At 48.1% G+C, this 23,113-nt stretch overlaps 1 protein-coding gene across 1 annotated transcript in view; it reads right to left on the minus strand.

Annotated features, from left to right (window-relative positions):
• Positions 1 to 23,113, minus strand: part of LOC140409442 (disintegrin and metalloproteinase domain-containing protein 12-like) — a 995,079-nt gene that overhangs the window by 305,761 nt on the left and 666,205 nt on the right. The window contains exon 9 of the mRNA XM_072497875.1: positions 8,764 to 8,906. Within this exon, the coding sequence (XP_072353976.1) occupies positions 8,764 to 8,906 (143 nt within the window). The remainder of the gene's footprint in view (positions 1 to 8,763; positions 8,907 to 23,113) is intronic.

Consider the following 23,113-nt stretch of genomic DNA (forward strand, 5'->3'; position numbering starts at 1 on the left):
CTGTAGCTTTATCAGGTTGACACCTCATTTTTAAGTATGCCAGGTTACTCTCCTGGTATGCCCTCCTGCACTGTTGATTTTTGCTCCTGCTGATGGCCCTCAGTGCCTCATGAACGCCCAAGGATTGAGCTGTTTAGCTGTTCAAAGTCCAATTAATTTAACATTGTGATAGTGCCAAACAGAGATAGAACATAGAACATAGAACAATACAGCGCAGTACAGGCCCTTCGGCCCACGATGTTGCACCGAAACAAAAGCCATCTAACCTACACTATGCCCTTATCATCCATATGCTTATCCAATAAACTTTTAAATGCCCTCAATGTTGGCGAGTTCACTACTGTTGCAGGTAGGGCATTCCACGGCCTCACCACTCTTTGCATAAAGAACATACCTCTGACCTCTGTCCTATATCTATTACCCCTCAGTTTAAAGTTATGTCCCCTCGTGCCAGCCATATCCATCCGCGGGAGAAGGCTCTCACTGTTCACCCTATCCAACCCCCTGATCATCTTGTATGCCTCTATTAAGTCTCCTCTTAACCTTCTTCTCTCTAACGAAAACAACCTCAAGTCCATCAGCCTTTCCTCATAAGATTTTCCCTCCATACCAGGCAACATCCTGGTAAATCTCCTCTGCACTCGCTCCAAAGACTCCACGTCCTTCCTATAATGTGGTGACCAGAACTGTACGCAATACTCCAAATGCGGCCGTACCAGAGTTTTATACAGCTGCAACATGACCTCCCGACTCCGGAACTCAATCCCTGTACCAATAAAGGCCAACACTCCATAGGCCTTCTTCACAACCCTATCAACCTGGGTGGCAACTCAGTATCCTCACTGTGAAGGTCGAGTTTAATCTCCACAAGGACAGTGGGGTGCTCACCAGTGCATCTGCAGCAGGCAGGTTGGTGAGGATGAGGTATTCCAATCCCGTAGCAGACCCCAACTTGGATACTGGACAGAAACCCCAATATGTTATTAAATTTGTCAGACTGTCAGGAAAAGATACTTCGCTCGAGGAGTGATTCCGTGCACAACTAGGGATTTGGTATATTATAACAGACTTTATTACTGGAACAGTAGTACTACCTTTAACCTCAAAGAAAATAGCTTACAATTACCAGTTAAACGATGTTTAACATTCATATGAAACACTAATTCCTAACTGCTATCTTTTATCTCCACTCAAGCAAAACCCACTCAGGTCAGAATCCACTTTCAAATACAATTATCCGACCCAGGAATATTTGCTGGAAAGAAATGTCTTGGGCAAACCACTTTGAGAAAGAGAGATCCTTCATAAACCAGCTGCAGGTTCTGGCCTCTGTCAACTATTGCCAGCCTTTTCATAAACTGCCGTTACGTTCACAGGCAAAATCTTTTTAACTAAACTGCTTTGAAAAAAGCAGCTGGTCTGTACAGTCAAATCTTTAACTGAAGTGAAATCCAAAATTGAAACTTAGCACTCAGGTGTATCAACCTCTGCTCCCCCCCATTAACTGCATCGACTAAGGCCAAACAAAATGTCTCGAATGATCTACTCGCCAGGGAATCTTCTTCGTATTTCAATTGCCCAAACTTTTACAATGCTTTAATTATCCCGAGTAGCAAAAGTATCTGTCTTTTAATCGAGGAGTTTTTAAAAATTATTCCTGCAGCAATCATACACACACTAATCCAGGCTTTTAACACTTACTACACCAAATACATAAAATACAATTAACATCTGAAATTCCTTCATTCATTGTGGAAGTAAAGTATGTTTTTCCTGTTTGTTTGTTCACCTGCTGCAGACCCAAATAGAAATAAACATCAGCAGCGGTTGTCCTTGCCCATGTGTGATTTGATGTCATGAAACTCTGCCCAGAGTCGATGTTGAGTCCTCCCATTCAGCTCCTTCCTGACAGTAATAATAATGATCATCTTTATTGTCACAAGTAGGCTTACATTAACACTGCAGTGAAGTTACTGTGAAAAGCCCCCAGTCGCCACATTCCGGCGCCTGTTCGGGTACACAGAGGGAGAATTCAGAATGTCCAATTCACCTAACAGCTTCCGGGACTTGTGGGAGGAAACCGGAGCACCCGGAGGAAACCCACGCAGACACGGGGAGAACGTGCAGACTCCGCACAGACAGTGACCCAAGCCGGGAATCGAACCTGGGACCCTGGTGCTGTGAAGCAACAGTGCTGACCACTGTGCTACTGAGCCGCCCATCACATACAATCACATCTGCTGTGTCTGTCCTCCAGTGGGACAGAATATACCCAGGAAAGGCGATGTCTGGGACAATATCTGAAAGTTATGATTCCATGAATATAACTATTCTGTAATTCAGCTTTATCGATTTTGTCGGTAAGAAGGACTTTGCAAAGTAGACAGGGCTGCGTTTGCTATTGGCCTGCCCAGTGTCGAAGCCCTGCCCAGTCAGGTTCGTCAGGTGTCATTCCTTTTTACATCTGGCTTGGTAGGAATATTTCAGTCAATCAACAATAATTTCATGATGATCATTGGACTTCGAATCCCATATTTGTATTGACTTCAACTTTCACCCCGCCGTGGTATGATTCAACTTTCACCCCGCCGTGGTATGATTCAACTTTCACCCCGCCGTGGTATGATTCAACTTTCACCCCGCCGTGGTATGATTCAACTTTCACCCCGCCGTGGTATGATTCGAACCCGGGTTCCCAGAGCCTTACCCGGGATGTCTAACATACTAGTCTGGTGATAATACCACGACACTACACCTTGCCCAGTAATGTAGCCCAGGTCAATAGAAATGTTTTTCTATTTTAGCCTGAGTTTTCCTAGTTCCCAGATGTTCAGCGATTGAAATTTCAGGAGCCACTCTCCAGGTGTAATTCCGGTACCGATATGGTATGTCGTGGTGCACGGTCGCCAACTTTTCATCTGTTGGAAGATGAGGTGGTCTCCATTTCCTTGTTTTTATGGCGATAACATGTCGGAATGTATTCATCCTGTTTCAGAAGAAGTTGTCAGGTATAACGGCTCTAAGTCTGGGTCCTGCTAATTCCACGAATTTCAACAAACTAAACATCTCAACCTGATCCTCGACAACCTTCCCCTGAGTAATATTTTCAAATATAGATCCAGCAACTGAATTGCAACATCCTTTCCCTGACTTTTGGATTCTGCCTCTTCCTGTGTTGGCGTTTGCCTCTCCGCACACAATCTGGAAACAAACCAGGATGCTTTCTGTGCACTATCTAGTGACTGCCTTTCCACAGGCTCCTCTACTTCCATAGGCAGAGTCGCTGTCCCTGATCCAGCAATATAATCTCCGATTATCATCAACCACCCTGCGTTCGTCAGTCACCCGCTGACATGGGCTGGCACGTTGGCATCACGCTGGATTGATGTAACACTCACCCTGGAAGGGTGGAACAAGTTCCTTGGGTGGGAAGGATTGGGTTCGGGTGGGGGTTTGGTGATGGAGGGTGGGTGGCGTCATGTTCTGGTTCACAAACCAGCCGACAATGCTGGAAGATTCGGGGACAGCCGGTTCTTGGTTATGACGGCGACTCGAAAAGGCTCCCCGCTCTCGGTGCCACTGGTCTGCATGAAGTCAGGATCGGACTCGGTGAAGGTGGGTTGGATTGCCCGAACATTCCTGCGAGGCTGGTTAAATCTTGCGAGTTGGCAGGCTGGGCTGCTCGACCGCAGGCAGCATCGTGGCCAAGTCTGCCACATCGTAGGCACTGTCGCCATTTTGCAGGGCATTGCCCTTTAAGTGGGCGGAGCCACAGTTGCCGCACGTCGTGACGTCAGTGCGTTGGTTGCGCTACCGCGCATGCGCGGTACGGTCTTGCGTAGTGGGGGCCTGCGCACCGCGTTCCTCCACGTCACCGCCCCCTTGTTTGGCGCGTACAAGCGCGGGAGGCCTCGGGAAGCACTCGAAATGGCCGCCCTCCTCCAGACTGCGGCCCGGGAGGTGTTCGATCGTTTGGGCCCGTTCCGCCTCATGGGGCCCTTGCCGCACCGTTTCAGCTGCCTGTATGTGGGAGTACCGGCTGGTGGCATTCTCATGCAGGACACAGGTCTCGATGGCAGTCGCTAGGGTTAGTTGCTTAACTTTAAGGAGCTGCTGACGCAGGGTGTCCGACATGACCCCAAGAACAATCTGGTCGCGTATCATGGAGTCGGAGGTGGGCCCATAGCTGCAGGATTGCGCGAGGATGCGGAGGTGTGTTAAATAGGATTGGAAAGGCTCGTCCTTACCCTGCAAGCGCTGCTGGAACAGGTACCTTTCGAAACTTTCGTTGACTTCAACACTGAAGTGTGTGTCGAATTTGAGGAGCACCGTCTTGTACTTGGTCTTGTCCTCGTCGTCCGCGAATGTCGGGGAGTTAAAGATGTGGATGGCATGTTGCCCAGCCGTGGAGAGGAGGAGGGCTATCTTCCTGGTGTCCGAGGCGTTCTCCCTGTCTGTGGCCTCGAGGAAGAGCTGGAAGCGCTGTTTAAAAATCTTCCAATTTACTCCGGGATTGCCAGCGATGCGGAGCGGCGGCGGTGGGTTGATGTTCTCCATGCTGTGGGATGCCGGAATGCTGAGAAGTTGCAGGTGGGTCTCACAAGTGCTAGATTGCGGCCACTCCTTGTACCATGTCTTGTTGGGTGTTCTGGTTCACAAACTAGCCAACAATGCTGGAAGTGGTGTAACGCTATTTTATTAACTGTTCGACTATGCTAACATACTGTAAACGTTGGTATGAGCAATACCAGCTTAACTGTGGACCCTTTCCTATCACTAGCTATGGTGACGCACCCAGCACATGATGAATGTCTGTGTTGCAGGCTGTGAGCTCTGTGCTCTGAGCTGGCTGCTGCTAGAATGAGCGGGAACTCTCCTGTCCCCTGTCTTTACAGTGCGTGTGCTCTCACTGGTGATTGGCTGCGGTGTTATGTATGCTGATTGGTCCCACTGCATGTCCATCAGTGTGTGTCTGCACCATGATATACTGGTGTATATTATGACAGGCGGGGGGGGAGGGGGTGCGATGACGAATGAAGCCGTGCCAATGAGAAGTTACCTCCTCTCCTCTACCTTCCGGCTGGTCCTGTGGTTCTTCCCAGGCTCATCCTCCAACCCCTCCTGGTCCGGTGCCTCCTTGTCTTCCTCAGAGGGGGCCGCATGTTCTTCCCCCTACACATTCAGCATGTTAGCCCGCTGTAGAGGGCACAGCAAACCACTACAAAGCGGGCCACCCTCTGGGGGGTTTACTGGAGGGCAGCATCAGAATGGTGGAGGCATTGGAACTGCACTTTGAGTAGTCCGATGCATCGCTCAATGACAACCTCGGTGGCTGCAGAGGCCCCATTGTATCGGGTCTCCACATCGATCACTGACCTTCGCACTACTGTCATTAGCCAGGTCCTCAGCTGGCACACGTTATCCCCAAGAACCAAATGTCCATCCTGGGGTGCTCCTTCAGGAAGCAAAGTACTGTACACACCCCTGTCAGCACCAACGGGGCCGAGGTGGAGATGGTTCGCAGTTTCAAATTCCTAGGGGTGCACATCTCCAAAAATCTGTCCTGTTCCACCCACGACGACGCTACACCAAGAAAGCACAACAGCGCCTGTACTTCCTCAGGAAACTAAGGAAATTCGGCATGTCCACATTGACTCTTACCAACTTTTACAGATGCACCATAGAAAGCATCCTACCTGGCTGCATCACAGCCTGGTATGGCAACTGCTCGGCCCAGGACCGCAAGAAACTTCAGAGAGTCGTGAACACAGCCCAGTCCATCACACGAACCTGCCTCCCATCCATTGACTCCATCTACACCTCCCGCTGCCTGGGGAAAGCGGGCAGCATAATCAAAGATCCCTCCCACCCGGCTTACTCACTCTTCCAACTTCTTCCATCGGGCAGGAGATACAGAAGTCTGAGAACACGCACGAACAGACTCAAAAACAGCTTCTTCCCCACCGTCACCAGACTCCTAAACGACCCTCTTACAGACTGACCTCATTGACACTACACCCTGTATGCTTCATCCGATGCCAGTGCTTATGTAGTTACATTGTATATGTTGTGTTGCCCGATTATGTATTTTCTGTTATTTCCTTTTCTTTTCAGGTACTTAATGATCTGTTGAGCTGCTCGCAGAAAAATACTTTTCACTGTACCTCGGTACACGTGACAATAAACAAAATCCAATCCAGTCCTCGAAGAGGCCAGGGATCTCTGAATGCCTCAGGATTCATATTGATAGATAGGGTGGACAGTGAGAGCCTTTTTCCTCGGATCGTGATGTCTAGCACAAGGGGACATAGCTTTAAATTGAGGGGAGATAGATATAGGACAGATGTCAGAGGTAGGTTCTTTACTCAGAGAGTAGTAAGGGCGTGGAATGCCCTGCCTGCAACAATAGTGGACTCACCAACACTCAGGGTATTCAAATGGTCATTGGATAGACATATGGACGATAAGGGAATAGTGTAAATGGGCTTTAGAGTGGTTTCACAGGTCGGCGCAACATCGAGGGCCGAAGGGCCTGTACTGCGCTGTAATGTTCTATGTTCTATGTTCCATGGATGTAGTTATCATGCACACTCCCTGGGAAGCATGCACACACGTGCATGATCTTTCTGTGATGGTCATACACGAGTTGAATGTTCAGGGAGTGGAACCCCTTCCTGTTCATGTCGGACGCAAGCACCTTGTTGGGCCTGCTCCCGATCAAAGTTTATATAGTTAGCTGCCGAGGCAAACAGGGCAGCCGTGGCTTCACGGATACACTTGTGGGGCCTAGCTTGTGACATGTCACACAAGCCCCCAATCGTGCCCTGGAATGACCCTGAGCTGTAAGAGTTCAAGGCCGGGTGACTGTGACGGCCACCGGGAGCGGTTATTCTCTTCCTCCACGTGGTGCCAGCACAGCAAGGGCAGCTTCCGCGGGGTCCATGATCGGGGAGGTGGGGGAGTAGTGGTATTGTCTCTGGATTAGTAATCCAGAGACGCAGAGTAATCCTCTGGAGACCCAGGTTCAAATCCCTGCACTGCGGGCCGTGCAATTTGAATTCAATAAAATCTGGAATTAAAAATGTCTGATGGTGACCACAAAACCATTGCCGATTGTCGTAAAAACCCATCAGGTTCACTGAGGTCCTTCAGGGAAGGAAACCTGCCGTCCTTACCCGGTCTGGTCTCCATGTGACTCCAGACCCCTCTGACTCTAATCTGCACCCTCAAGGCACTTAGGGGTGGGCAATAAACAGCCTGTAACACTCACGTCTCATGAACAAATAAAAAAAAGATATTATTTATCTCGTGTAATATCGGTAAGGAATTGGAGAGAGTGAGGCCGACCAGCAGGAGTGTCTTCCACCCCGGGACACTCCAGTTCTCCTCTTCCCCCTCCCTCCCTCAGATCCCCTTCCCTCCTCAGGGTGCCATCCAACATGCCCTCCCCCCCCCCCCCCCCCCCCCCAGCCACAGCCGTGGTCCCTGGTCACCAGGCCCTGTACCCTGTCTGTGGTGTTGATTCCTGCAGTGTTCAGATACAGTGTCCAGGTCTCAGGGTCTGATTGGGATACTGGGCAACATCCCCCACCTGCACCAAGGCACGCCTGCCCACGGGAATCCATTTGGGATCTCTGACGTGCTCACCCTGCTCCGATTGCCAATTCCCTGCTAGCAACAGCCTTCAGCAGCGTCGACAGAGACTGCCACGGTCAGTGGGGGTCATGGTGGTCGGTGGGACAGACAGGTGGAATGGCCCCCGTTATGGGTAGACACTATTCTGAGGGCAGCACGGCAGCACAGTGGTTAGCACGGTGGCTTCACAGCGTCAGGGTCCCGGGTTTGATTCCCGGCGTGGGTCACTGTCTGCGCGGAGTCTGCACGTTCTCCCCGTGTCTGCGTGGGTTTCCTCCGGGTGCCCCGGTTTCCTCCCACAAGTCCCGAAAGACGTGCTGTTAGTTGAATTGGACATTCTGAATTCGCCCTCTGTGTCCCCGAACTGGCACCGCAGTGTGGCGACGAGGGGATTTTCACAGTAACCTCAGTGTTAATGTAAACCTACTTGTGACACTAATAAAGATTATTATTAATATATTCAGGGGGCGGCATGGCAGACGCACGGGCGCTGAGGCAGTCCCCCCGACCGGGGGGCGCCCCCCCCCCCCGATGGCGGCCCACCCCTCCAACCGAGGCTGTCCCCCATGGGGGCTCCCCCCCACAAGCATTGGGGCAGTAACCTCAGTGCCCCCAGGCTCTAAGATGGCTACTCACCTCTTCAGATCCCCACAGCAGCCCTCCACATTTTTAACAAGGTGTATGAATTGGCACTGGGTTGACCAGTTGCTGGGGGGGGCGGTTAGATCATGGGAGGCGATGAGATAGGGGGCTGTTCCCGTTAATGGTGTGGAGATTGGCTTCGATCGGTCCTGATTTTGGTCTCCCCCGCGACCTAATAGCTCTCGATCAAGCGTGGTGCAGCCGTTAAATCGTACCCTTACTTGTCCACCAGCATAACTGGATGTGGCAGAGCTGCAGAGGCTCGATCTGATCCATTGGTTGTAGGATTGCCAAGCTCTGTCATAGTTTCCAGCTTCTATTGTTAGCCATGCAAATAATCCTGTCCTGTAGCTTTACTGTCACCTGCTAATCTAGTTTCACAAAGTCTCATCGCCCTAATTTCTATTGTCAGTTCTCTCGACTTATTTTATGCAGTCGGAATGAAATTCACCAGCATTAGGCAGGCTGTTAGAATGTGTTCCTCACCCGAGTGATCCTGTCATGATGCAGCCAGCTTGTGCATCTGGACAGTCACAGTTACGTCCTGGTGTATCGTGTGATATCCCCAGATTGTGTCCTATCTCATGAGCCAGGATTGCAGAAACACCCAGGTGGCTCGGGCGGTTGTCCTAAGAGGGAACAGAAGGAACATAATGTGAAGTACCATTCTTTAACACTGATAATAGGCTGGGTAATATCTTGCACTCGCGAGGCTTCCTCCTGGTTCCATACATCATATGGTGTGATTGGCAACATGGGGGTGACCGGGGAGCAAGTTGTTCAGTCCAACCAGGAATGGTGATTGTCGTCAATTCAGGTGCCCGTCTCATTAAAACAACACAGCTCAGGAGGGGCACCTGGCTTTGTGGATCAATAAGGGCCAAGAGCGGGTGATTACTCCAGAGGGTAGAGTTCCTCCTGGCAGAATAGAAAGAAACATAGAAAGAATAGTAGCAGGAGGAGGTCATTCGGCCCATCGAGCCCGCTCCGCCATTCATTCTGATTGAGGCCAATTATCCAACTCAATTGTCTAATCCCGTTTTCCCCCATAACCTTTGATCCCCTTCACCCTAAGTGCGATATCTCACTGCTTCTGGAAACCATACACTGTTTTGGACTCAACTACTTCCTGTGGTAATGAATTCCATAGGCTGCCCACTTTCTGGGTGAAGAAATGTCTCCTCCTCTCTGTCCGAAATGGTCTATCCCGTATCCTCAGACTGTGACCCCTGGTTCTGGACACCCCCACCATCGGGAACATCTTCCCTGCACCTACCCTGTCCAGTCCTGTTAGAATTTTATAAGTCTCTATGAGATCCCCCCTCATTGTTCTGAACTCCAGCGAGAACAATCCCAACCGAGTCAATCTCTCCTCATATGACATTCCCGCCATCCCTGGAATCAGCCTGGTAAACCTTCGCTGCGCTCCCTCGAGAGCAAGAACATCCTTCCTCAGAGAAGGAGACCAAAACTGCTCACAATACTCCAGGTGTAGCCTCACCAAGACCCTGTACAATTGCAGCAACACATCCCTGCTCCTGCACTCGAATCCTCTCGCAATGAAGGCCAGCGTACCATTAGCCTTCTTTACCGCCTGCTGTACCTGCACGCTTACCTTCAGCGACTGGTGTACGAGGACACCCAGGTCTCGTTGCATGTTCCTATTTCCTAATTTATGGCCATTCAGATAATCGTCTGCCTTCTTGTTTTTGCTACCAAAGTGGATAACCTCGCATTTCTCCAAATTATACAGCATCTTCCATTCATTTCCCCACTCACTCAGCCAGCTCATTCACACTGAGGGATCTCTGTATCCTCCTCGCAGCTCACCAATTCACATAACTTGGCAACATCTGCAAATTTGGAGATATGATACTTTGGGCAGCAACGCAGCATAGTGGTTAGCACAGTTGCTTCACAGCTCCAGGGTCCCAGGTTCGATTCCTGGCTGCGTTACTGTCTGTGCGGAGTCTGCACATCCTTCCCGTGTCTGCGTGGGTTTCCTCCGGGTGCTCCGGTTTCCTCCCACAGTCCAAAGATGTGCAGGTTAGGTGGGTTGGCCATGATAAATTCCCTCAGTGTCCAAAAAAGGTTAAGTGGGGGTAACTGGGATTCGGGGACAGGGTAGATACGTGGGCTTGAGTTGGGTGCTCTTTGTAAGGTCCGGGGCAGACTCGATGGGCCGAATGCCCTGTAAATTCTATGATTCACTCATCGAAATCATTAATACGTATTGTGACTAGATAGTGGCAGATCCTGAGGGACAGGTAGATAGCAGACACTGAAGGAGAGATAGATAGTAGCAGATACTGAGGGGCAGATAGATACTAGCAGACACTGAGGGACAGATAGATAGTAGCAGACACTGAGGGACAGATGGATAGAAGCAGACACTGAGGGACAGATAGTAGCAGTCCCTGAGGGTAGATAGATAGTAGCAGACTCTGAGGGACAGATAGATAGTAGCAGACACTGAGGGACAGATAGATAGTAGCAGACACTGAGGGAAAGATAGATAGTTGCAGACACTGAGGGACAGATAGATAGTAGCAGCCACTGTGGGACAGATAGACAGTAGCAGACACTGAGGGACAGATAGACAGTAGCAGACTCTGAGGGACAGATAGATAGTAGCAGACACTGAGGGACAGATAGATAGTAGCAGACACTGAGGGACAGATAGATATTCGCAGACACTGAGGGACAGATAGATAGTAGCAGACACTGCGGGACAGATAGATAGTTGCAGACTCTGAGGGACAGATAGTAGCAGATACTGAGGGACAGATAGATATTCGCAGACACTGAGGGTCAGATAGATAGTAGCAGACACTGAGGGACAGATAGATAGTAGCAGACAATGAGGGACAGATAAATAATAGCAGATACTGAGCGACAGATAGATAGTAGCAGACCCTGTGGGACAGATAGATAGTAGCAGACTCTGTGGGACAGATAGATAGTAACAGATACTGAGGGACAGATAGATAGTAGCAGACACTGAGGGACAGATAGATAGTAGCAGACACTGAGGGACAGATAGATAGTAGCAGACAATGAGGGACAGATAGATAGCAGACACTGAGGGACAGACAGATAGTAGCAGACACTGAAGGACAGATAGATAGTAGCAGACACTGAGGGGCAGACAGATAGTAGCAGATACTGAGGGACAGATAGACAGTAGCAGACACTGAGGGACAGATAGATAGTAGCAGACACTGAGGGAAAGATAGATAGTAGCAGACACTGAGGGAGAGATAGATAGTAGCAGACACTGAGGGGCAGACAGATAGTAGCAGATACTGAGGGACAGCTAGATAGTAGCAGACTCTGAGGGACAGATAGATAGTAGCAGACACTGAGGGACAGATAGATAGTAGCAGACTCTGAGGGACAGATAGATAGTAGCAGACACTGATGGACAGATAGATAGTAGCAGACACTGAGGGGCAGACAGATAGTAGCAGATACTGAGGGACAGATAGATAGTAGCAGACTCTGAGGGACAGATAGATAGTAGCAGATACTGAGGGACAGGTTGATAGTAGCAGACACTGATGGACAGATGGATAGTAACAGACACTGAGGGACAGATAGATAGTAGCAGGCACTGAGGGGCAGACAGATAGTAGCAGATACTGAGGGACAGATAGATAGTAGCAGATACTGAGGGACAGATAGATAGTAGCAGACACTGAGGGGCAGACAGATAGTAGCAGATACTGAGGGACAGATAGATAGTAGCAGACACTGAGGGACAGATAGATAGTAGCAGACACTGAGGGACAGATAGATAGTAGCAGACACTGTGGGACAGATAGATAGTAGCAGACACTGAGGGTCAGATAGATAGTAGCAGACACTGAGGGACAGATAGATAGTAGCAGACACTGAGGGACAGATAGATAGTAGCAGAGACTGTGGGACAGATAGATAGTAGCAGACTCTGAGGGACAGATAGACAGTAGCAGACACTGAGGGTCAGATAGATAGTAGCAGACTCTGAGGGACAGATAGATAGTAGCAGACACTGAGGGTCAGATAGATAGTAGCAGACACTGTGGGACAGATAGACAGTAGCAGACACTGAGGGACAGATAGATAGTAGCAGACAATGAGGGACAGATAGATAGTAGCAGACTCTGAGGGACAGATAGATAGTAGCAGACACTGAGGGACAGATAGATAGTAGCAGACTCTGAGGGACAGATAGATAGTGGCAGACATTGAGGGACAGATAGATAGTAGCAGATACTGAGGGACAGATAGATAGTAGCAGACACTGTGGGACAGATAGACAGTGGCAGACCCTGTGGGACAGATAGATAGTAGCAGACACTGAGGGATAGACAGATAGTAGCAGACACTGATGGACAGATAGATAGTAACAGACACTGAGGGACAGAGAGATAGTAGCAGACACTGAGGGACAGATAGATAGTAGCAGACACTGAGGGACAGATAGATAGTAGCAGACACTGAGGGACAGATAGTAGCAGACACTGAGGGTCAGATAGAGAGTAGCAGACACTGAGGGAGAGATAGATAGTAGCAGACATTGTGGGACAGATAGATAGTAGCAGACTCTGAGGGACAGATAGATAGTAGCAGACACTGAGGGACAGATAGATAGTAGCAGACACTGAGGGTCAGATAGTATCAGACACTGAGGGTCAGATAGAGAGTAGCAGACACTGAGGGAGAGATAGATAGTAGCAGATATTGTGGGACAGACAGTGGTAGACACAGGGACAGATAGATAGGAACAGACACTGTGGGACAGATAGATGGTAGCACAACACTGAAGGACAGATAGATAGTAGCAGACACTGAGAGACAGATAGATAGTAGCAGACACTGAGGGACAGATAGATATTAGCAGACACTGAGGGACCGATAGATAGTACCAGACACTGAGGGACAGATAGATAGTAGCAGACACTGAGGGACAGATAGATAGTAGCAGACACTGAGAGACAGATAGATAGTAGCAGACACTGAGAGACAGATAGATAGTACCAGACACTGAGGGACAGATAGATAGTAGCAGACACTGAGGGACAGATAGATAGTAGCAGACACTGAGAGACAGATAGATAGTAGCAGACACTGAGAGACAGATAGATAGTAGCAGACACTGTGGGACAGAATTGACAGTAGCAGACACTGAGGGACAGATAGATAGAAGCAGACACTGTGGGACAGATAGATAGTAGCAGACACTGAGGGACAGATAGATAGTAGCAGACACTGAGGGACAGATAGATATTAGCAGACTCTGAGGGACAGATAGATAGTAGCAGACTCTGAGGGACAGATAGATAGTAGCAGACCCTGGGGTCAGATAGATAACAGCAGACACTGATGGACAGATAGATAGTAGCAGACTCTGAGGGACAGATAGATAGTAGCAGACACTGAGGGACAGATAGATAGTAGCAGACACTGAGGGACAGATAGATAGTAGCAGACACTGAGGGACAGATAGATAGTAGCAGACGCTGAGGGATAGATAGATAGTAGCAGACACTGAGGGACAGATAGATAGCAGACACTGAGGGACAGATAGATAGTAGCAGACACTGAGGGACAGATAGATAGTAGCAGACACTGAGGGATAGATAGATAGTAGCAGACACTGAGGGACTGATAGATAGTAGCAGCCTCTGAGGGACAGATAGATAGTAGCAGACTCTGAGGGACAGATAGATAGTAGCAGACTCTGAGGGACAGATAGATAGTAGCAGACACTGAGGGTAGATAGATAGTAGCAGACTCTGAGGGACAGATAGATAGTAGCAGACACTGTGGGACAGATAGATAGTAGCAGACACTGAGGGACAGATAGATAGTAGCAGACACTGAGGGACAGATAGATAGTATCAAACACTGAGGGACAGATAGATAGTAGCAGACACTGTGGGACAGATAGATAGTTGCAGACACTGAGGGACAGATAGATAGTAGCAGACAATGAGGGACAGGTAGATAGTAGCAGACACTGTGGGACAGATAGATAGTAGCAGGCACTGAGGGACAGATAGATAGTAGCAGATACTGAGGGACAGATAGATAGTAGCAGACTCTGAGGGACAGATAGATAGTAGCAGACACTGTGGGACAGATAGATAGTAGCAGACACTGAGGGACAGATAGATAGTAGCAGATACTGAGGGACAGATAGATAGTAGCAGACTCTGAGGGACAGATAGATAGTAGCAGACACTGTGGGACAGATAGATAGTAGCAGACACTGAGGGACACATAGATAGTAGCAGACACTGAGGGACAGATAGATAGTAGCAGACACTGAGGGACAGATAGATAGTAGCAGACACTGAGGGACAGATAGATAGTAGCAGACAATGAGGGACAGATAGATAGTAGCAGATACTGAGGGACAGATAGATAGTAGCAAACACTGAGGGACAGATAGACAATAGCAGACCCTGTGGGACAGATAGATAGTAGCAGACACTGAGGGACAGATAGATAGTAGCAGACAATGAGGGACAGATAGATAGTAGCAGATACTGAGGGACAGATAGATAGTAGCAAACACTGAGGGACAGATAGACAATAGCAGACCCTGTGGGACAGATAGATAGTAGCAGACACTGAGGGACAGATAGATAGTAGCAGACACTTAGGGTAGATAGATAGTAGCAGACTCTGAGGGACAGATAGATAGTAGCAGACACTGAGGGTAGATAGATAGTAGCAGACTCTGAGGGACAGATAGATAGTAGCAGACACAGAGGGACAGATAGATAGTAGCAGACACTGAGGGACAGATAGATATTAGCAGACACTGAGGGACAGATAGATAGAAGCAGACACTGTGTGACAGATAGATAGTTGCAGACACTGAGGGAAAGATAGATAGTAGCAGACACTGAGGGACTGATAGATAGTAGCAGACTCTGAGGGACAGAGAGATAGTAGCAGACACTGTGGGACAGATAGATAGTAGCAGACACTGAGGCACAGATAGATATTAGCAGACACTGAGGGACAGATAGATAGTAGCAGACACTGAGGGACAGATAGATAGTAGCAGACTCTGTGGGACAGATAGATAGTAGCAGACACTGAGGGACAGATAGATAGTAGCAGACTCTGTGGGACAGATAGATAGTAGCAGATACTGAGGGACAGATAGATAGTAGCAGACACTGTGGGACAGATAGATAGTAGCAGACACTGTGGGACAGATAGATAGTAGCAGACACTGAGGGACAGATAGATAGTAGCAGACTCTGTGGGACAGATAGATAGTAGCAGACACTGAGGGACAGATAGATAGTAACAGACACTGAGGGTCAGATAGATAGCAGACACTGTGGGACAGATAGATAGTAGCAGACACTGTGGGACAGATAGATAGTAGCAGACACTGAGGGACAGATAGATAGTAACAGACACTGAGGGTCAGATAGATAGTAGCAGACACTGAGGGACAGATAGATAGTAGCAGACACTGAGGGACAGATAGATAGTAGCAGACACTGAGGGACAGATAGATAGTAGCAGACTCTGAGGGACAGATAGATAGTAGCAGACACTGAGGGACAGATAGATAGTAGCAGATACTGAGGGACAGATAGATAGTAGCAGACACTGAGGAACAGATAGATAGTAGCAGACACTGAGGGACAGATAGATAGTAGCAGACCCTGTGGGACAGATAGATAGTAGCAGACTCTGAGGGACAGATAGATAGTAGCAGACAATGAGGGACAGATAGATAGTAGCAGATACTGAGGGACAGATAGATAGTAGCAAACACTGAGGGACAGATAGACAATAGCAGACCCGGTGGGACAGATAGATAGTAGCAGACACTGAGGGACAGATAGATAGTAGCAGACACTGAGGGTAGATAGATAGTAGCAGACTCTGAGGGACAGATAGATAGTAGCAGACACTGAGGGTAGATAGATAGTAGCAGACTCTGAGGGACAGATAGATAGTAGCAGACACAGAGGGACAGATAGATAGTAGCAGACACTGAGGGACAGATAGATATTAGCAGACACTGAGGGACAGATAGATAGAAGCAGACACTGTGGGACAGATAGATAGTTGCATACACTGAGGGAAAGATAGATAGTAGCAGACACTGAGGGACTGATAGATAGTAGCAGACTCTGAGGGACAGAGAGATAGTAGCAGACACTGTGGGACAGATAGATAGTAGCAGACACTGAGGCACAGATAGATATTAGCAGACACTGAGGGACAGATAGATAGTAGCAGACACTGAGGGACAGATAGATAGTAGCAGACTCTGTGGGACAGATAGATAGTAGCAGACACTGAGGGACAGATAGATAGTAGCAGACTCTGTGGGACAGATAGATAGTAGCAGATACTGAGGGACAGATAGATAGTAGCAGACACTGTGGGACAGATAGATAGTAGCAGACACTGTGGGACAGATAGATAGTAGCAGACACTGAGGGACAGATAGATAGTAGCAGACTCTGTGGGACAGATAGAGAGTAGCAGACACTGAGGGACAGATAGATAGTAACAGACACTGAGGGTCAGATAGATAGCAGACACTGTGGGACAGATAGATAGTAGCAGACACTGTGGGACAGATAGATGGTAGCAGACTCTGAGGGACAGATAGACAGTAGCAGACACTGAGGGACAGATAGATAGTAGCAGACTCTGAGGGACAGATAGATAGTAGCAGACACTGAGGGACAGATAGATAGTAGCAGACACTGAGGGACAGATAGATAGTAGCAGACTCTGAGGGACAGATAGATAGTAGCAGACACTGAGGGACAGATAGATAGTAGCAGACACTGAGGGACAGATAGATAGTAGCAGACACTGAGGGACAGATAGATAGTAGCAGACACTGAGGGACAGATTGATAGTAGCAGACACTGTGGGACAGATAGATAGTAGCAAACACTGAGAGACAGATAGATAGTAGCAGACACTGAGGGACAGATAGATAGTAGCAGATACTGAGGGACAGATAGATAGTAGCAGACACTGTGGGACAGATAGATAGTAGCAGACACTGAGGGACAGATAGATAGTAGCAGACACTGTGGGACAGATAGATAGTAGCAGACACTGAGGGACAGATAGATAGTAGCAGACACTGTTGGTCAGATAGATATTAGCAGACTCTGTGGGACAGATAGATAGTAGCAGACACTGAGGGACAGATAGATAGTAGCAGACAATGAGGGACAGATAGATAGTAGCAGATACTGAGGAACAGATAGATAGTAGCAAACACTGAGGGACAGATAGACAATAGCAGACCCTGTGGGACAGATAGATAGTAGCAGACTCTGAGGGACAGATAGACAATAGCAGACCCTGTGGGACAGATAGATAGTAGCAGACACTGAGGGACAGATAGATAGTAGCAGACACTGAGGGTAGATAGATAGTAGCAGACTCTGAGGGACAGATAGATAGTAGCAGACACTGAGGGTAGATAGATAGTAGCAGACTCTGAGGGACAGATAGATAGTAGCAGACACAGAGGGACAGATAGAGAGTAGCAGACACTGAGGGACAGATAGATATTAGCAGACACTGAGGGACAGATAGATAGTAGCAGACACTGTGGGACAGATAGATAGTTGCAGACACTGAGGGACAGATAGATAGTAGCAGACACTGAGGGACTGATAGATAGTAGCAGACTCTGAGGGACAGAGAGATAGTAGCAGACACTGTGGGACAGATAGATAGTAGCAGACACTGAGGCACAGAAATATATTAGCAGACACTGAGGGACAGATAGATAGTAGCAGACACTGAGGGACAGATAGATAGTAGCAGACACTGAGGGACAGATAGATAGTAGCAGACTCTGAGGGACAGAGAGATAGTAGCAGACACTGCGGGACAGATAGATAGTAGCAGACTCTGAGGGACAGATAGATAGTAGCAGACACTGAGGGACAGATAGATAGTAGCAGACTCTGAGGGACAGATAGATAGTAGCAGATACTGAGGGACAGATAGATAGTAGCAGACACTGTGGGACAGATAGATAGTAGCAGACACTGAGGGACAGATAGATAGTAGCAGACTCTGTGGGACAGATAGATAGTAGCAGACACTGAGGGACAGATAGATAGTAGCAGACACTGTGGGACAGATAGATAGTGGCAGACTCTGTGGGACAGATAGATAGTAGCAGACTCTGAGGGACAGATAGATAGTAACAGACACTGAGGGTCAGATAGATAGCAGACACTGTGGGACAGATAGATAGTAGCAGACACTGTGGGACAGATAGATAGTAGCAGACACTGAGGGACAGATAGATAGTAGCAGACACTGAGGGACAGATAGATAGTAGCAGACACTGTGGGACAGATAGATAGGAGCAGACTCTGAGGGACAGATAGATAGTAGCAGACACTGAGGGACAGATAGATAGTAGCAGACACTGAGGGACAGATAGATAGTAGCAGACTCTGAGGGACAGATAGATAGTAGCAGACACTGAGGGACAGATAGATAGTAGCAGACACTGAGGGACAGATAGATAGTAGCAGACACTGTGGGACAGATAGATAGTAGCAGACACTGTGGGACAGATAGATAGTAGCAGACACTGAGGGACAGATAGATAGTAGCAGACTCTGTGGGACAGATAGAGAGTAGCAGACACTGAGGGACAGATAGATAGTAACAGACACTGAGGGTCAGATAGATAGCAGACACTGTGGGACAGATAGATAGTAGCAGACACTGTGGGACAGATAGATAGTAGCAGACACTGAGGGACAGATAGATAGTAACAGACACTGAGGGTCAGATAGATAGTAGCAGACACTGAGGGACAGATAGATAGTAGCAGACACTGAGGGACAGATAGATAGTAGCAGACACTGAGGGACAGATAGATAGTATCAGACACTGAGGGACAGATAGATAGTAGCAGACTCTGAGGGACAGATAGATAGTAGCAGACACTGAGGGACAGATAGATAGTAGCAGATACTGAGGGACAGATAGATAGTAGCAGACACTGAGGAACAGATAGATAGTAGCAGACACTGAGGGACAGATATATAGTAGCAGACCCTGTGGGACAGATAGATAGTAGCAGACTCTGAGGGACAGATCGACAGTAGCAGACTCTGAGAGACAGATAGATAGTAGCAGACTCTGAGGGACAGATAGATAGTAGCAGACACTGAGGTACAGATAGATAGTAGCAGACACTGAGGGACAGATAGATGGTAGCAGACTCTGAGGGACAGATAGACAGTAGCAGACACTGAGGGACAGATAGATAGTAGCAGACTCTGAGGGACAGATAGATAGTAGCAGACACTGAGGGACAGATAGATAGTAGCAGACACTGAGGGACAGATAGATAGTAGCAGACTCTGAGGGACAGATAGATAGTAGCAGACACTGAGGGACAGATAGATAGTAGCAGACACTGAGGGACAGATAGATAGTAGCAGACACTGAGGGACAGATAGATAGTAGCAGACACTGAGGGACAGATAGATAGTAGCAGACACTGTGGGACAGATAGATAGTAGCAAACACTGAGAGACAGATAGATAGTAGCAGACACTGAGGGACAGATAGATAGTAGCAGATACTGAGGGACAGATAGATAGTAGCAGACACTGTGGGACAGATAGATAGTAGCAGACACTGAGGGACAGATAGATAGTAGCAGACACTGTGGGACAGATAGATAGTAGCAGACACTGAGGGACAGATAGATAGTAGCAGACACTGTTGGTCAGATAGATATTAGCAGACTCTGTGGGACAGATAGATAGTAGCAGACACTGAGGGACAGATAGATAGTAGCAGACAATGAGGGACAGATAGATAGTAGCAGATACTGAGGAACAGATAGATAGTAGCAAACACTGAGGGACAGATAGACAATAGCAGACCCTGTGGGACAGATAGATAGTAGCAGACTCTGAGGGACAGATAGACAATAGCAGACCCTGTGGGACAGATAGATAGTAGCAGACACTGAGGGACAGATAGATAGTAGCAGACACTGAGGGTAGATAGATAGTAGCAGACTCTGAGGGACAGATAGATAGTAGCAGACACTGAGGGTAGATAGATAGTAGCAGACTCTGAGGGACAGATAGATAGTAGCAGACACAGAGGGACAGATAGAGAGTAGCAGACACTGAGGGACAGATAGATATTAGCAGACACTGAGGGACAGATAGATAGTAGCAGACACTGTGGGACAGATAGATAGTTGCAGACACTGAGGGACAGATAGATAGTAGCAGACACTGAGGGACTGATAGATAGTAGCAGACTCTGAGGGACAGAGAGATAGTAGCAGACACTGTGGGACAGATAGATAGTAGCAGACACTGAGGCACAGAAATATATTAGCAGACACTGAGGGACAGATAGATAGTAGCAGACACTGAGGGACAGATAGATAGTAGCAGACACTGAGGGACAGATAGATAGTAGCAGACTCTGAGGGACAGAGAGATAGTAGCAGACACTGCGGGACAGATAGATAGTAGCAGACTCTGAGGGACAGATAGATAGTAGCAGACACTGAGGGACAGATAGATAGTAGCAGACTCTGAGGGACAGATAGATAGTAGCAGATACTGAGGGACAGATAGATAGTAGCAGACACTGTGGGACAGATAGATAGTAGCAGACACTGAGGGACAGATAGATAGTAGCAGACTCTGTGGGACAGATAGATAGTAGCAGACACTGAGGGACAGATAGATAGTAGCAGACACTGTGGGACAGATAGATAGTAGCAGACTCTGTGGGACAGATAGATAGTAGCAGACTCTGAGGGACAGATAGATAGTAACAGACACTGAGGGTCAGATAGATAGCAGACACTGTGGGACAGATAGATAGTAGCAGACACTGTGGGACAGATAGATAGTAGCAGACACTGAGGGACAGATAGATAGTAGCAGACACTGAGGGACAGATAGATAGTAGCAGACACTGTGGGACAGATAGATAGGAGCAGACTCTGAGGGACAGATAGATAGTAGCAGACTCTGAGGGACAGATAGATAGTAGCAGACACTGAGGGACAGATAGATAGTAGCAGACACTGAGGGACAGATAGATAGTAGCAGACCCTGTGGGACAGATAGATAGTAGCAGACTCTGAGGGATAGATCGACAGTAGCAGACTCTGAGAGACAGATAGATAGTAGCAGACTCTGAGGGACAGATAGATAGTAGCAGACACTGAGGGACAGATAGATAGTAGCAGACACTGAGGGACAGATAGATGGTAGCAGACTCTGAGGGACAGATAGATAGTAGCAGACACTGAGGGACAGATAGATAGTAGCAGACACTGAGGGACAGATAGATAGTAGCAGACTCTGAGGGACAGATAGATAGTAGCAGACACTGAGGGACAGATAGATAGTAGCAGACACTGAGGGACAGATAGATAGTAGCAGACACTGTGGGACAGATAGATAGTAGCAGACACTGTGGGACAGATAGATAGTAGCAGACACTGAGGGACAGATAGATAGTAGCAGACTCTGTGGGACAGATAGATAGTAGCAGACACTGAGGGACAGATAGATAGTAACAGACACTGAGGGTCAGATAGATAGCAGACACTGTGGGACAGATAGATAGTAGCAGACACTGTGGGACAGATAGATAGTAGCAGACTCTGAGGGACAGATAGATAGTAGCAGACACTGAGGGACAGATAGATAGTAGCAGACACTGAGGGACAGATAGATAGTAGCAGACTCTGAGGGACAGATAGATAGTAGCAGACACTGAGGGACAGATAGATAGTAGCAGACACTGAGGGACAGATAGATAGTAGCAGACACTGTGGGACAGATAGATAGTAGCAGACACTGTGGGACAGATAGATAGTAGCAGACACTGAGGGACAGATAGATAGTAGCAGACTCTGTGGGACAGATAGATAGTAGCAGACACTGAGGGACAGATAGATAGTAACAGACACTGAGGGTCAGATAGATAGCAGACACTGTGGGACAGATAGATAGTAGCAGACACTGTGGGACAGATAGATAGTAGCAGACACTGAGGGACAGATAGAGAGTAACAGACACTGAGGGTCAGATAGATAGTAGCAGACACTGTGGGACAGATAGACAGTAGCAGACCCTGTGGGACAGATAGATAGTAGCAGACACTGAGGGATAGACAGATAGTAGCAAACACTGATGGACAGATAGATAGTAACAGACACTGAGGGACAGAGAGATAGTAGCAGACACTGAGGGACAGATAGATAGTAGCAGACACTGAGGGACAGATAGATAGTAGCAGACACTGAGGGTCAGATAGTATCAGACACTGAGGGTCAGATAGAGAGTAGCAGACACTGAGGGAGAGATAGATAGTAGCAGATATTGTGGGACAGACAGTGGTAGACACAGGGACAGATAGATAGGAACAGACACTGTGGGACAGATAGATGGTAGCACAACACTGAAGGACAGATAGATAGTAGCAGACACTGAGAGACAGATAGATAGTAGCAGACACTGAGGGACAGATAGATATTAGCAGACACTGAGGGACAGATAGATAGTACCAGACACTGAGGGACAGATAGATAGTACCAGACACTGAGGGACAGATAGATAGTAGCAGACACTGAGAGACAGATAGATAGTAGCAGACACTGTGGGACAGATAGACAGTAGCAGACACTGAGGGACAGATAGATAGTAGCAGACAATGAGGGACAGATAGATAGTAGCAGACTCTGAGGGACAGATAGATAGTAGCAGACACTGAGGGACAGATAGATAGTAGCAGACTCTGAGGGACAGATAGATAGTGG

The sequence above is a fragment of the Scyliorhinus torazame genome, chromosome 3 (assembly GCF_047496885.1).
Source record: "Scyliorhinus torazame isolate Kashiwa2021f chromosome 3, sScyTor2.1, whole genome shotgun sequence".
Taxonomy (NCBI): domain Eukaryota; kingdom Metazoa; phylum Chordata; class Chondrichthyes; order Carcharhiniformes; family Scyliorhinidae; genus Scyliorhinus; species Scyliorhinus torazame.